Below are 16,518 nucleotides of genomic sequence, written 5' to 3'. Positions count from 1 at the left end.
ATCCCAATAAAGCTTATCGTTGAAAGCAATTAAATACCGTTCTCTGTTATGCTGGACTCAGGGGCCGGGGGAAACTTCATGGACATCGAATTTGCCCAAAGTAATAACATTCAAATAAGAAATAAACTCACCCCTATTGATATGGAAACTGTGGATGGCTCACCTTTGTCTTCAGGACCAGTTACCCACGAGACCATCCCTCCTAAACTCCTAATTGGGACTGACCATCAGGAGACTATCGGCTTTGAGCTGATCACATCACCCAAGTTTCCTATTATCCTAGGCATTCCTTGGTTCTCTAGCCATAATCCCTCCATCAACTGGGAGACACGTTCTTTAAGCTTTACATCTGACCATTGCAAAAAACATTGCAAAGAATCTTATCAAATAAGCCCTTTAACAACCCAAGATTTACAAGCAGCTTTGGCAACTATCAAGTCATACGACAAGCTACCTCCACAATATCTTGAGTTTCGGGACGTTTGTGATAAAAAGAACACAGATCAGCTGCCTCCTCATTGCTCTTATGATTGTCCCATTGAATTGCTTCCAGGGGCAGAAATACCATTTTGGCGCCTTTATTCTTTATCAGAACCTGATCTGAAGGTGCTTAAAGAGTGGATTAATGAGAAGGGTTTTAGCAGACACTCAACCTCTCCTGCTGGGGAAGCCTTATTCTTCGTGGTGAAAAAGGACTCCACCCTGCGTCCATATATTGACTACATTTAAATAGGATTTAAATGTAGTCATTTTAAAAGATTTAAATAGGATCACAATTAAGAATTGCTATCCACTCCCACTGATTCCAGAAATGCTCGAGAGACTCCGCTCCGCCAAGCTCTTTACCAAATTAGATTTACAGGGGGGCATACAACCTTGTCCGCATTTGTCCCGGAGATGAATGGAAAACTGCTTTTAGAACCAGATATGGACATTTTGAATCTTTGGTCATGCCCTTTGGGCTTTGCAATGCTCCTGCAACTTTTCAACATTTTATTAATGATGCTTTTCAAGATTTGCTTGATCAGTTTGTAATAGCATATTTAGATGACATTCTCATTTTCTCTGATACTTTGGAAGAACACCGCAAGCATGTCTGTATTGTTTTTGAGAGATTAAGGCAGAATAAACTTTACATCAAACTAGAGAAATGTGAGTTTGAACAAACTCAGATCCAGTTCTTGGGATACATAATCTCTTCTGAAGAGGTAAGCATGGATCCTGATAAGATCAAAGCAGTGGTGGATTGTCCTGTCCCTAGGAATGTTAAGGAGATTTGTTGGATTTTTCAACCTTTACAGAAGATTAATAAGGAATTTATCCAAGGTAATTTCTCCAATTACACAGCTGACAAAGAAAGGGATGCCCTTTTTGTGGTCACCCGAGGCACAGGCTGCCTTTAGTAAACTGAAAACTCTCTTCACTTCTGCACCAATACTGGTACATCCAGATCCAGAACTACCTTTCATCAAGTTGATGCTTCTAATTCTGCTGTAGGAGCTATCCTTTCTCAGAGAATTGGAGAAAAAATGCAGCTTAATGCGCTTATTTCTCTCAAGTGATGTCTTCAGCTGAGAAGAATTATGACATTGGAAACAAGGAGCTGCTGGCAATTAAGGAAGCATTTTCTGAGTGGAGGCATCTGCTGGAAAGGGGCTAAGCACCCTGTAACCGTTCTCACCGATCATAGAAATTTTGAATTTATTAGGTCTGCTAAAAGGTTGTCGTCTAGACAAGCACGTTGGACCCTTTTTCTTCTCCAGGTTCAATTTTGTTATCTAATACCGCCCTGGGTCAAGGAATGGTAAAGCTGATGCCCTATCACGAATGTTGCCTGGGCCTCTCCAGGAAAGCAACTCTGAATGTACAATCCTGCCTCAAAAGAACTTTCATGGGGCCATGAGTTCAAAGACATTTCTTAATCTCCTCAAGGAGGGGTATGAGAATGAACAACTTCTTAATAATCCTCCTAAAGACATTAACCTCAAGTACAACAATGGTTTTTGGACTCAAGCACATTGCCTCTATGTACCTGAATCAGTTCGGGTAGAAGCCCTCAGGTTGGTACATGACTCTAAATTTGCTGGTCATTTTGGGGTTTCTAAGACAGAAGAACTCTTATCACGTTCCTTTTGTGGCCTGGGTACAAAAAAGATGTAAAGAGATATGTGGCTTCATGTCTAACCTGTGCTTGCAATAAGACACCCCGATCTTCTCCTCTGGGGTTACTTCTACCACTGCCTGTTCCATCAAGACCATGGGGGTCAATTTCTATGGACTTTGTGGTCGACCTTCCTCTTTCGAAAGTCATGACCACCAATCTGGTAGTCGTTGACCGTCTCACTAAGATGGCTCATTTTATTCCAGTTAAGGGGGTACCCTCTGCCGAACATACTGCTGAGGTAATGGTTAGAGAAGTTTTTAAACTTCATGGAATTCCTGATGATGTGGTGTCTGACAGAGGGGTACAAATAACCTCAACATGTTGGAGAAGTTTTTGCTCAGCTTTGGGTGTAACAATTAATCTGTCCTCAGTTTTTCATCCGCAGTCTAATGGTCAGACCGAGAGGACCAATCAAACTCTGGAGCAATACCTTCAATGTTTCATGAGTTATCTCCAGGATGACTGGGTGGACTACCTTCCTACGGCAGAGTTTTCTTCTAATAACTCTAAACATAGCTCCACTTCCCAAAGCCTATTTTTCCAAACACCGGGTATCATCCAGTTTTTATTCCTGATCTCCCTATCTCAATTTCAATTCCTGCTGTTACCAACAGACTAACTTCATTACATGAGATCCAGGAGAAATTGACTGATACATTGAAGGAGGCGCAGGAATATTACAAGAAGGTTGCTGACAGACACAGTAGGTCTATTCCCACCTTTCAGGTAGGTGACAAAGTTTGATTATCTACCAAAAATCTAAAGGTTCAGGTTCCATGTGCTAAGTTGGGTCAAAAGTTTATTGGACCTTTTGAGATTTCTGCTCAAATCAACCCGGTCACTTTTCGCCTAAAACTTCCTGACAATATGAAGATTCACCCTGTTTTTCATATATCGCTACTCAAACAGTTTCATGAAAATACTTTTTCTGGAAGAATTCATCCTCCTCCTCCACCTGTTGAGGTACAGGGTGAAGAAGAATTTGTAGTGGGAAAAATTCTTGACTTCAGGATCTCTAGGAAAAAATTGCAATATTTGGTTCAATGGGAAGGATATGGACCAGAAGAAAATTCTTGGGAGCCTGAAAACAATGTTCATGCCCCTAGATTAACCTGGGAATTCCACCAGAGGTTTCCTCAGAAACCTGGCCCTAAGACGTTCAGGGGACATCCTGGGAGGAGGGGAGTACTGTTAGGACCTGGGCTTGAACCTGGGACCTCTGGTGTGTCTGGTGGTGACTCTGCTTGCTGAGCCACCTGGAATGCTGGACAGCTCCTTGGATAGTTCCTTGAATGATCTTGTCTTGAATCTTGTTTGCCTTGAACCTTGAACCTTTTGCCCTCCCATGAACTTCCTACAAAAGCCATGTCCCTGGTTGCCAGAATATTGTGCCTTCACCAGCCAATATCTTGCTCCTGTCTCTCTCTCTCTACCATTTGCTACCGACATTTGGCTCGTCCCCCGATTACGCTTCTGCTGAATCCCAACCTGCAACTATTTGTTACTGACTTTTGCCTCATTGCCCTGACTACGCTTCTGCTTGATCCCTAACTGTTATATCTGCTTCCGGACCCCGGCTTGCTCACCTCCTGGTGGGGCTATCCTGAGGACTGTGACCTGGCAGTAACATGCAGCAAAGCCCATCTCCACCATCAGGAGCTTTGGTGAATACCGGTTAGTGCTTAGACCTCGCACTTTAGGTGAACCCGTGTCATCAGCCAGGGTGACCTGTGTGAACACCTGCCCTGCTGCTATAGCTACTGGCCTCTTAGCCTGACTCCTGACTTGTTACATAGAGTAACCAATATATAGAAAGCAATTTGCTGATGTTGCCTATCAAGGTACACCTACAACTAAAATATTACTTTTTGGTGGTCTGCCCCCTCCCTTCTCCTGCATACTTACCATGTCCTGCAACAGGAGCCACTGTGCTGATTTAAACAAAAGCTTACAGTTCTGATGTACAGTGCTAGAAGCAAATGATCCAAAGTCAAAGGTAAAAGTAACAGTAAAAAAGCCATATATATATATATATATATATATATATATATATATATATATATAACATAGTGATATTTACTTAAACCTGTTTTGTTTTATTCCAGAGAGTAACACACAGATGACTTCACAGCCAACCAATTGTATAACCTCACCAAACAACAATACCCCCGGCTTATCAAGACGAGAAGGTCCAGCAATGCCAACACCTCGTATTGCTGTGACAAGCCCACCGGTGCCAAGACCCATGGGGCCATACATGGGAGGACCACCAAGGTCTCCACATCTACAGAACCCACATCCTAGGCATTAAATCTACTGGGTCTTTACAAGAACTGTTTATTTGTCTTCCATGCGCATTTTTGTAAACAAGAGCTTATTTTAGAAATTCAGGTTTATATTCAGATTTTAGGATCTTAGAAAATAATTCAGACTTTACTTATGTCTTTTCATAATGCTCATGTAGCACTAACCCCCACAGGGACTGCTGGAAAAAGACAGGTTCTCCCCAAATAGTACAGAGGCCACCAGTTACCCAAGCACACTGACAAATAAGGCTCAGTCTAGGGCAGTGGTATCCAAACTGTGGCCCTGGGGCCAGATGTGGCCCTTTGCTAGCCCTTATCCGGCCCTTGGGGAATGATCCCATCGACTGACACCAACAATAGGGCATAATTCCTTGCACTAACAGCAAAGAGAGGACTCAATTTCTCCCACTGACACCAATGATGGGACACAATTCCTTCCACAAATGAAAGGGCACAACTCCTCCTACAGACATCAATGATGGGGCACAATTCCTGTCTTTTTAGATTTACTTTTCAAGAACTTTAAGGCCACGTACACAAGATTGGTTCAAACTGATGAAAACGGACCGAAGTTCAGTTTCATCGGTCCAAACCGTCCGTCTGAATATCAGCTTCTCTGGAGGTAGCTGGGGATGTCAGTACATCTAAAGCCCCACAGTTGTAGACCATCTGTCAGCCTCTTATGTGACAGCAACAGAAAAGGGGTGAGATGTGAAAGATATAAATGAAAACAAATATGATGGAAAAACAACAGCTTCACAAAATACTATCTTTAAATTGAATGTACAGAGCATTTGTATTTTTTTTTCTTTACTTTATTTTTTAATATAATTTTGTTAAATGTTTTTGATCTAGGCAAATATTAAAAATTTAATTTGTTAAAAATGAGTTACTGTAAATGGATTTTAATTGCAACTAGTATAAATGCCTGAATTTGAATTGATATGACGATATGCTAGTTCCCTGTTCAGGGGAGGGAGGGCCCGTACTTGGGGACCATCAGGTGTAATTATATTGGGCATTGCAACTAAATCACCACGTGAAAAAGTGTCAAAAAATTATTAAACACGAGAATAAAAAGAAAATATAGAAAATATATACTATAAATGATATATCATCTCTAAACAAGTGTTCATAAGTGGTCATTCAAAACTCACACCTAAAGTTTGGAAAGAATAACAAAAATCAAGTCCATAAATTGTGGTGTTTTTCCAAGTGATTCAAACTTAAAGGAGTTCTCTAAGCTAAAACTATACAAAATAAACTTTCACTTACCTGCCTACGATCCCCCGTTGTTCCAATATCGCCGTCCCGTTCTCCGGTCCCGGTCTCTTCCACTTCCTGCGGGTCGGTGACTCACAGTGCGCTCAGCCTATCAGCGGCCGCGACGGGACATTGCTGCGGCCGCTGATAGGCTGAGCGCACTGTGAGTCACCGACCCGCAGGAAGTGGAACAGACCGGGACCGGAGAACGGGACGGCGATATCGGAACAACGGGGGATCGTAGGCAGGTAAGTGAAAGTTTATTTTGTATAGTTTTGCAGCCCGGGCACAGCGGGGGTTAAAAGTTTTAGCTTGGAGAACTCCTTTAAGGGGTTTTAAAGGAAAACATTTTTTTTCATAATAAGCATCCTTTACCTGCAGACATTCCTCTTTTCACTTCCTCATTGTTCGTTTTTGCTCAGAAGTTGCTCTATTTCTTCTCTGTTCTGTTCACTTCCTGCTTGTCTGATTTTACTGACCACCGTGAAGGGAGGCTTTACTGCGGTGGTCAGTAACGTGCTCGCCCCCTCCTGGGAACTACATCTGCGCGGCAGGACGCTCTCTACATGTTAGAGACTTCAAGGAGGTGTGAATTATTGGGTGTGCCGCAATTCATACTGAGAAATGTAGTTCTTACATGAACGAGCGATGCAAACCAGGAAGTGAATGAGAGAACAGAAACTAGAACGCCGGAGGTGATATAGATGAAGGAATTTAATAGGTATTTACTAGTTTTTTAACCTCCCTGGCGGTATGATTCTTTCAGAAAAAACATGCTGAAAGCGGTACCATTATTTGCAAGGAAATTTGGCGTTTTATATTGTAGGCCTGTAATTTTTAGAAATAACTCACTTAAATCTGACCAAACAAGATTCTAATAGCCATCCCGGGTATGACATTTTTTTTAAAACAAAATTATAAATTATAATATAATAAATAACTATAAATAATTATAACAAATAATAATATAATTATATTAAAAAATATTCAATAATGTAATCAAATCAAAATCACTGAAATTTGCTCAGTTGCAGAATTGTCGTTGTCATTATTTTTTTTTTTATGACAAATTTCCCCACAAATCGCTATCGCACAATTCTGCAAGTGATTATAATTTATTATCGCTGTTTTCTAGCTGATCTAAAACCATTTTTGACATAAAGGGACACTTTTGGTTGCTATGGACAATCTACAGTTTGCAGGGAGAAAAAAAGGTTTTTATTATATAAAATGACATGCAGGACACTGGGCAGACCACTAGGGACAAGGGGAGTGTGTTTTTTTTACATACAGTACTGTAATCTATAAGATTACAGTATACTGTATGTAATGTGTTTGTTTACTTTTTTAAATTTGGCGCCGTTCTCCGTCCCCGTGCGTCGTAACGTCGCAGGGAACGGAGATCGGCGGCACAGGAGGACGCTGTGTGAATCGAGCGAGGTCCCGCTCGCTCACACAGCGCGGTGGCATCGCTGGATCCAGGGACAAGGTAAGTAAAACTCCCTGTACATCCAGCGAGGCAAGCCCGAGTCTGACTCGGGGTTACCGATCCTAGCCCAAAAATCTCACCCCGAGTCAGACTCGGGAACACCGCCCAGGAGGTTAACAGAATCATTACACTATTCTGTCTGTCTACCTTGCAGACATTAATTTTAGGCAAAAAAATGTTTTCCTTTACAACTCCTTTAAACAAACATGCAATCTTTTAAAAAAAAAACTTGATATAATGCTTCCACCACACCAACTGTGTTTATGTGACTCCGCCCCCTTAAGGATTTGCACTCACCACAAGAATGTGCCTTGCATTCACATGCTTGGCATTAAAGCTTAGTAAAACTCTCCAAGGTCTCCTAGGCAATTCCAACAGTGTTCAGTAAACCAGTGTTCTCCACATGTAAGAATAAATAAGTGCTTCCAATAGTGAAGTACTGTAAAACCATTTATTAAAACCGCACACATAAACTCTCCAAATATTGCACTCACATCCTTTCAAGAAAAACAAGGCACTTCAAACAAAATCCTTTTTCAGAAGCAAGAGACTAGCAGCGGTGCATGCGATATATAGCGGTCACGGCAAACCCGGAACTGAACCTACTACTCTCACCCTCACTTGCTTGTCTCTCTGCTCCTAGAACGATTTCACACACGGTGATTGGTAAATTCAGACGCTAAACACCACAGTTGATTGCCGTGTAGCTCAGCACAGACATGTTTCATCAAACGGATTTCTTCAATGGGATTGGCTACATGGCATGGCTGCATTCCCTTTATACCCCGCCCGCCACTAAATGTGGACTTATTAAGACTGCGCCTGCGCATGCTCCGTGTCTCCCTGACCGCAATACAGCAGGTCTGACCCGTCTGCTGTGATCGTACAAGTATTGACACTGTATCAATTATATAAACAGGTACATTTAAATAAAAATAATTAAAAAAGATTAAAAAAGAACATAATCCAAATAAGTAAATGGCTGGTGGTTAGAATAATTAGCATATCTAGAGTAATTAGCATATATAGACCAATGTGTACCAAATAGTCTAATATATGCCCTACAATATTAATAAATGATAAATAACATTTAAAACTCATCAAATACTTCCATATACAATAATGTAGCACAATTAAAAATATATTTTAAAATTAATTTAAAACAATAGGAGCATCAGTAGTAGCAGACTGTTCCACAACTACATTAAATAGTTATATATCCTATACCCATAAGCTCTACGGATGGTGGACCCCACTCCTATTTTATTTATCCTAAAGGGGAAACCTACCCACATGTGAAAGTGCATGTGATTAGTAATGGAAATCATTATATATTACTAATGAAGCAGTTCAAATCAAGTTTGATGTTTAACCCTCTCAGTTGGAGAGTCTTAAAGAGAAAAATCCATTTCGCCTCCTTTTGAGAAAGCTCCCTAACTCGATTTGAACCCCTCCGTGATGGAAAAGTACTATCATTACCACAGAATTGCAAAAGCAACGGGTCCTGGTTATGTTTCTTCCTATGAATAAATCTCGGCCTTTCTAGTAAAATCTCACACAGGTGTCTGTCCCTGCATAGAATGTGCCAATATCTACTGAATATATCCTCAATCTCTTTATATTGATAATGGAAATTGGAGATGAAACCCAACATATGTTGGTCATTTTTTACTCCATCTTCCTTCTTCTTTAAGCATTGTTCTCTCAGAATTTTTGCTACTTCAGTAATAATCTTAATTGTCTCCTCTTTATATCCCTTCTGTAAAAATGTATTTCCAAGTATATTGGCCTGAGTGGAATAGTCAGTTAATGAGGTGCAATTCCGACGGACTCTTAGCATCTGTCCCTTGGGTATATTTTTGATCCAAGCCGGATGGTGTCCACTCCCAATGGACAAATAGCTATTTCTATCTGTCGGCTTAAAATATACCATGGTACTAATTGTGGCTTCAGATTTCATGATAGTCAGAGCCAAGAAGTTTACCTTCTCATCACTGATGACATGGTCCAATACAATATTATTGGTGTTGCAATTTAAATGTTTCAAAAACTCCAACACAGACTCCATGGATCCCTCCCATATAAATAGGAGGTCATCAATGAATCTCCGTTAAAGTTTCAACTCCGGTCTCTGTTCGTTGAAAACATGTGTATCCTCCCATACCACCATAAACAGGTTGGCGAGGCTGGGAGTAAATTTCGCTCCCATTGCCACGCCAATCTGCTGGGAGAAAAATTTATCCTGATACCAGAAATAATTGTGGGCCATACAGAAGTCTAGCACCTTCCCCAAAAAACATTTCTGTGTGTATGGTATGTCTTCACATTTACTCAATGTCCAATTGAGTGCCAACAAGGCCATTGTGCTGTATAATGGTGTACAAAGAACAGACATCCTCGGTTACTAGGTAGGTTGTAGTAGCTGGATTCAGCTTAACCTCATCCAGCAGCCGCAGAAGATCAGTTGTATCCTTAAGGTAGGCTCTAGTTGTTTTAACACTTGGTTGGAGAAACCTGTCAAGGTATTCCCCAAGCCTAGCAGTGACCGACCCAATACCATTCACAATCGGGCGTGCCAGAGGTATCTCTGCATTCTTATGAATTCTGCATTCTTATGAATTTTGGGCAATGTATAGATTAACGGTATTCTGCATGAGGATGGGTTAAGATATTTACTCTCCTTTACATTCAGGGCATTATTTCTAAAACCCCATTCTACCAAAAAATGTTGCTGGTCCTTATAAGGTTCAGTCGGATCAGTTGGTAATGTTTCCTGATCACTTAAAAGTTCCATCAATTGATTATGATAAAAGGATTTCTCCAATATCACAACACCACCCCCCTTATCCGCTGGTCGTATTATAATCACCTTTCTATCTTCCAGGGATTTACTCCATCATCTTGGGGTTAGTCCGCATTTTCAGGGGGAGTTCCTCAATATCCTTGAGTGTTTTTAAATACTTCAACAAAATGATTGTTAGCATTTTGAGGATTGAAAACTGATCTATTCCGTAGGCCACTATCTATATTAGTTGAATTGCTAACTGTATGCTTGGATGTATCACTTGGATGAGCTAAAAAATATTTTTTCATGTTTAATGTGCGAATAAATTTGTGTGTATCAATGTACATATCAAATTTGTTCATCCGTTTCTTAGGTGCACATTTTAAACCCAAATTCAAAATATTATTTTCATTAGGATTTAACTCAATATTACTCAAATTGTAAATCCCAATATTTAATTGGCCCCCCTTCTTTTTTTGGGATTGAACTCGTTTCCCTGCCCTGCACCCTCTCCTTCTCTTCGGAATGGTACTGCCTCTCTGTATTGGTAATATGGGTTAGGGTTTCTCCCTCCCCCTCTGTTGTTTCCAGGGTGGGGGTATCCCCGTTGATCTAAAAAAGACTTGGGTTGCCCATCATTTCCATTATATTCATCATATTCTTCTAAGGCTTGATACCTATTCTGAATGGGAATCTGATATCTGATATTGTGTTTCCCCACCAGCTACTAAGGTGCACAACTCTCATATTACCAGGTGTGTCACGGGAGGGTTTTGAGCAACTTTAAGGGGTTAGTCACCGAGCGTAGACCCAAAAATAACCAGCAGCTCCTCCGGGGGTAGTGCTACACCTGTCTACCCAGAACAGGAAGTGAGGAGACAGGTCCCCAAATAGGATCCTGACTGCAACTTTGAAATATTATCCACCTCCTGAAATATAAAGTATTTCTGACTAGTGTATGCTTCTGCGGGCTACCTGTTGAGACAATAAAATTTAATTATTACTGCTCCACTAAACACAGCAAAACATAGCAAATCCACACAAACAGATGGTGTGTATATAACAGAGCTGCCAGTCCAGCTACCATGGTGGACACTTCATAATCAAGGCAAATCAATAATTGATGTTTAGGACAACTTCAGATAATTGCATAAACTGAGCTGCTTGATTAATTACATTATGTTGTATCAGAGAATGTTTTCTACTTTGTATACTGTAGGTAGGGGTCACCGTGAGACCCATGTGCCTATATTATAGCCAAACCATGCCACAGCAGAAGTGCCAAACAATACATGCCTGTTTTTCTTTTTCTTGTAAGCCATTATATTTGTGACAAATTATACAATAAAATTATCCTTATATGGAAAAGAGGGGTTTGTGGGACTTTAAATGAGGGAGTGCCATGTCAAAGGGAATAATAACATAAAAATTAGGTTACAGTACATGATATATTTATTACAATCTTAAATACATGTCAGATATTTCGTATCAAATAGATAGGTAGTCACAAGACTTACTCTAAATATGCTGCTCATAGCATGCAATACAAAAATACAAAACAGACATAGCAGATATACATGGTAAAATGAATCAATTAAAAAAATATGAAATATAGGCAGGTGACTATTGGCATCTAGTGGCACTCTACGCGTTTCCTGGTATTTCAGCCATTCATCAGGAGTGTTTTAAAGCAGTATACTGGAAATAAAAATAAACAAGGATAAATAATAATGCCTTATGAATAGGGAAGTACAGGAACTATGTCCCAACAGGATGGAAACAGTGGGGAGACTTACTATACAACCTCAAGATCAGTCCGTTATCTGCCACTCTATGTGCAGTGCTAGATTCACGTACGCCGGCTTAACTTTGTGTGGGCGTAGCGTATGTTATTTACGCTACGCCGCCGCAATTTAGATGGGCAAGTGCAGTATTCACAAAGCACTTGCTCCGTAAGTTGCGGCGGCGTAGCATAAATTGGCCGGCGTAAGCCCGCCTAATTCAAATGTGGAAGAGGTGTGTGTGTTTTATGTAAATTAATCATGACCCTACGTAAATGACGCTTCGAACGAACGGCGCATGCGCCGTCCGTGGACGTATGCCAGTGCGCATGCTCCAAATCACGTCGCAAATAGTCAATGCTTTCGACGTGAACGGAACTTACGCCCGGCCCCAATAGTCACCTGCCTATATTTCATATGTTTTTTAATTGATTCATTTTATAATGTATATCTGCCATGTCTGTTTTGTATTTTTGTTGTAGCGCCCCCTTACTTTCAGTATGGGCACTACGCTAAAGTTAGTGGGGAATGGGAGAGTTATTTTGCTCCCATTCACAATTTGCTAAATTCCGGGCCGCTGTCATTCCTGAACTGTCCCGTAGGTCAGTCTGCGCTCCAGGGGTGCTAATTCCACCCCTGGGCAACAGGTGGCGCTAGAGGGGTTCTGGCAGAGCCACTTTTCCCCAGCGGCCAATTAGAGGAGTTTTCCCTCACGCGGCATGCTGGGGGAGAGTATATCTGTGGCAGACGCCATTTTGTGTGGTTCTTCGCGGGTTACAGGTGCGGCACCCACCTTCAGGGTGTGCGCATCCAACGGACCCCGGCGATGGCCTACCAGGCCGGAGTCGCACGCTACGCAGAGTTCCATGTTGCTGAGAGGGGCCCCAGTGACTTACTGGGTCCCCAACTCTACTGAGGAGATCCCAGGCTGGATGCTGTTCGATGGGGGGTCGGCTTGAGGAGAACCCGGAGGCAGGTTGTCCAACAGGGCTTGAACGAACCATCGGGGATCTGGTGACCGGGACATTGACAGGTACACTTCAACTGTCACCCGGTGATCCTTACTTAATCTACTGGGAGGATTCGCTCAATCCGTTTGGTTCACTTAAAGTACTAGGCCTGTGGCAGAGGCCCTAGAGCCAGGTCTGTGGCAGAGGCCTGTTCCTCCCAGCATTCTAAAGTGACACTTCGGCTGCCAGGCTCGTGGCAGGAGTCTGTCCGGGGGCACTTCACCCACTCTGGCTAGAGTGGCGACGAACCGTAACTACTACTACTGTGCTGTTGAGAGCAGGATTGCTCCTTTCATATCCAGGCCTGATACCGCAAAGTTCTCTATCGCTCCATCAACCTTTTCTCCCTATCTCATGTTGATGTTGGCTATGTTGGGCCAAAATAAAGCATTTGAAAACCTTCTTTGATTGACTGGACATTCTCTCACTACTCTACTCATCAACTACACTCCTAGACAACACTGAGAGGTAACTTAATATGCCGATCCCAACAACAACCAGCAGCTCCTGAGGGGGGAGCGCTACATTGTATTGAATGCTATGAGCAGCATATTTAGAGTAAGTCTTGTGACTACCTATCTATTTGATACGAAATATCTGACATGTATTTAAGATTGTAATAAATATATCATGTGCCGTAACCAAATTTTTATGTTATTATTCCCTTTAACATGGCGCTCCCTCATTTAAATTTATTGGGACTATGATGTTAAAGCGCCTGAAAAATGCCCCAGTGTGAAAGGGGTCTTATATTTTTTATTGAGCCTTGACACTTTCTGGTATTGCCGTATCTTATATGTTGCCTCCTGCCTCCCACACATTTCTATTGGTCCCTAAATAAGATACACTGCCTCACTGGCCAATAGCCACTTTAGCTGCTTCCTGTCCGGCCACTTTAAAAAAGTGTTCACACGGAAGTAGCCTCCATACAAGAGGGTGTGTATATATATATATATATATATATATATATATATATATATATATACATATAGCATCATGTGAAGCTTCTAGAGCATGCAATGGCATGCCCTATAATTGGGGTGTCTGAGTGGTTGCAGCTGTTACACAGTCTTTTTATCACCAGTTTCTACATTAAAACACAATTTTTTTGCAACAAAACACCAGTGTTTTTCACCAAAACACTAGTAAAGCCAACTACAGTATCCCTGTGTCCCTGATTGCTATCCACACCAGTGTGATTTTCCACAAAAGTGCTGCCAGTCATAGCTTCCTTGACCACCAGCATCAGTGTACCTGTTAGCGACACCAGTCACACTGTCACACAAAAAAGAATCAGGCATACTGAACTGATGCCGGAAAGCACCAGCAGCATAGTACATCCTGATTAAATGTTGAGCACCAGCAGCACAATACACATGGATTAAAGGCCAAGTGCAAGTAGTGGGTGTTACATTAGCTACAAAGGACTAGGGCTCATACTAGTGTCCCAGAGGCACTTTCAAATCCTTTATGACTACCTTCTGATGAATTCAGAAGCACTTATGATCCCCCCATTTACAGTGTGACCAAGAATTTAGGTTGAAACTGAAAATGTTATACCCATTCAGTCTTTTATTCGTTTTTCACAGATTTTTTCTATTCAGTTGTGGGCCAATGTAATCTTTTATATAGTCAGCAGTCCATAACCAGTCAACCCAATTTTTGGTCCACACACCCCGTTCACCATACGCCATTGCATTCCTCCATTATGAGCAATGAATTAAATAGAAAGAGCACTCACATTGCCTCATCCGTAATAGGTTGGAGATACAAAAAAAAGGGGGAGGGGAAACCCAAAGGGTGACCCCAGGTCGGACTTTGACAGCACAGTAAACAATTGAAGTATGAAAATTTAGCTTTAATAACACAAACATATACATGGTATACAGAGGGACAGACAAAAATTTATATTAAAAAAACATAAACATAGAACTACAAAGTTTATGAAATGAGCCAGAGTGCATCAACGCATTTTGCTGTTAAGCTTCATCAGGACGCATTCTGGTTTTGCAAGAACAGAAACAGCAGGTCTCACTATCTTGCAAATACTCTTGATCAATATCTACTAAAAGACATTTAGTCCAATCAGGGGAGAGGAGGTTGACTCACATAAACAAAGTAGTTCTTTAAGCGAGGAGCCAGGGAGACAGATTGCTCCTAGCATTCCGCTCTCTCCCAGGGGGCATTTGTGATAAGTTCATACCACCAATCCAGTGCGAGCATCTTTATTATGTCTCTAAGCTTGGTATATTTCAAAGCTTGGATGAAGTTTTGCATTTTTGTTTTTTTTTAAGATTTCGGATTTGATAATTATACAAGGGCATTTTCCTGCTCTCTGTGGGTCCTGTGCACATATCTCCCCCTGTTTTTTGAGGTTACAACACCAGGGCACCATAAGTTAGGAGCAATCTGTCTCCCTGGCTCATCGCTTCAAGAACTACTTTGTTTATGTGAGTCAACCTCCTCTCCCCTGATTGGACTAAATGTATTTTAGTAGATATTGATCAATAGTGATCCCTTTGCAAGATAGTGAGACCTGCTGTTTCTGTTCTTGCAAAACCTGAATGCGTCCTGATGAAGCTTAACAGCGAAACGCATTGATGCACTTGGGCTCATATCATAAACTTTGTAGTTCTATGTTTATGTTTTTTTAATATACATTTTTGTCTGTCCCTCTGTATACCATGTATATGTTTATGTGTATTAAAGATATATTTTTATTACTTCAATTGTTTACTGTGCCGTCAAAGTCTGACCTGGGGTCACTCCTTGGCTTTTTTTGTATCTCCATTATGAGCAAGACACACTTAAAAAAATATGCAAATTCCTGCTATTTAATGCCAATTCCCTGTGCCTTCCCTGAAGTTTCCCAAAATATGAAAAACTTTAAAAAAATTAGGCCACTTATCAATTATTTTTCTCTGAAAATATGAGTCCCATTTTCACACATTTTAAAGGTAGACTGGTCATCAAACCGTATATCGCCAGTAAACATGCCAGATAGGCCATGAACTTATATAAACTTTGTAAAAGGGCAACAGGGTACACATATGACTTCCATGTTTGTGAAGGGAAAGATAGTCACCTGGAGCCCCTGGATGCCCAACTTATATGGGTATCAGTGGATAAATAGTGTGGAACCTTGTGTCACATTTGTCCCATCAGGGATACCACCTCTATGTGGACAATTTCTACACCAGCCAACCACTTTTCCAGCACAAATATCCACAGCAAACTGTAGCTTGTGGAACAGTGTGCGCAAATTGCAAGGACTTTCCACAAAGACTGGTCATCACAAAGCTGAAAAGGGAATGAATCAGTAAATTTGCGCAATGAAGAAAGGGAAGGCACAAACCTAACTGGACGTGTAGCGTTAGAATCTAAAAGATTAAGGCCCACTCGGCAACTAGAAGCTCTGTTCACTGGTATAAAAAGGTGTCCATCAACCTATTCCAATTGGCCATTTCTAACTCATACATCATCTACAGGGCCACATGAAGACTTGATTCCTTCTTAAAACACCAAGATGTGGTTGTAAAAGTCTTTATTGACCAGAAAGCACTACACCTAAAAAACTTAATTCTGATGCAGGCAGCAGGCTGCATGAGAGACACGTTCCTGATATTACCCCTCTTAACAAAACAGGCTAAAGACTCCCCCAAAAAAATGTTGTATACACACTAAAGATGGAATAATGCATGACACATGTTACTATTGTCC

General features: G+C 41.2%; 1 protein-coding gene across 1 annotated transcript in view; it reads left to right on the top strand.

The window, feature by feature from the left end:
• The window catches only part of TMC2 (transmembrane channel like 2), a 170,149-nt gene extending 164,829 nt beyond the window's left edge, over nt 1-5,320 (top strand). Inside the window, exon 18 of the mRNA XM_040354395.1 lies at nt 4,270-5,320. Within this exon, the coding sequence (XP_040210329.1) occupies nt 4,270-4,475 (206 nt within the window). The 3' untranslated portion in view covers nt 4,476-5,320. The remainder of the gene's footprint in view (nt 1-4,269) is intronic.
• The last annotated feature ends 11,198 nt before the right edge of the window (nt 5,321-16,518 follow it).

The sequence above is a fragment of the Rana temporaria genome, chromosome 5 (assembly GCF_905171775.1).
Source record: "Rana temporaria chromosome 5, aRanTem1.1, whole genome shotgun sequence".
Classification (NCBI taxonomy): Eukaryota; Metazoa; Chordata; class Amphibia; order Anura; family Ranidae; genus Rana; species Rana temporaria.
This window is presented reverse-complemented; position numbering and strand designations above follow the sequence as displayed.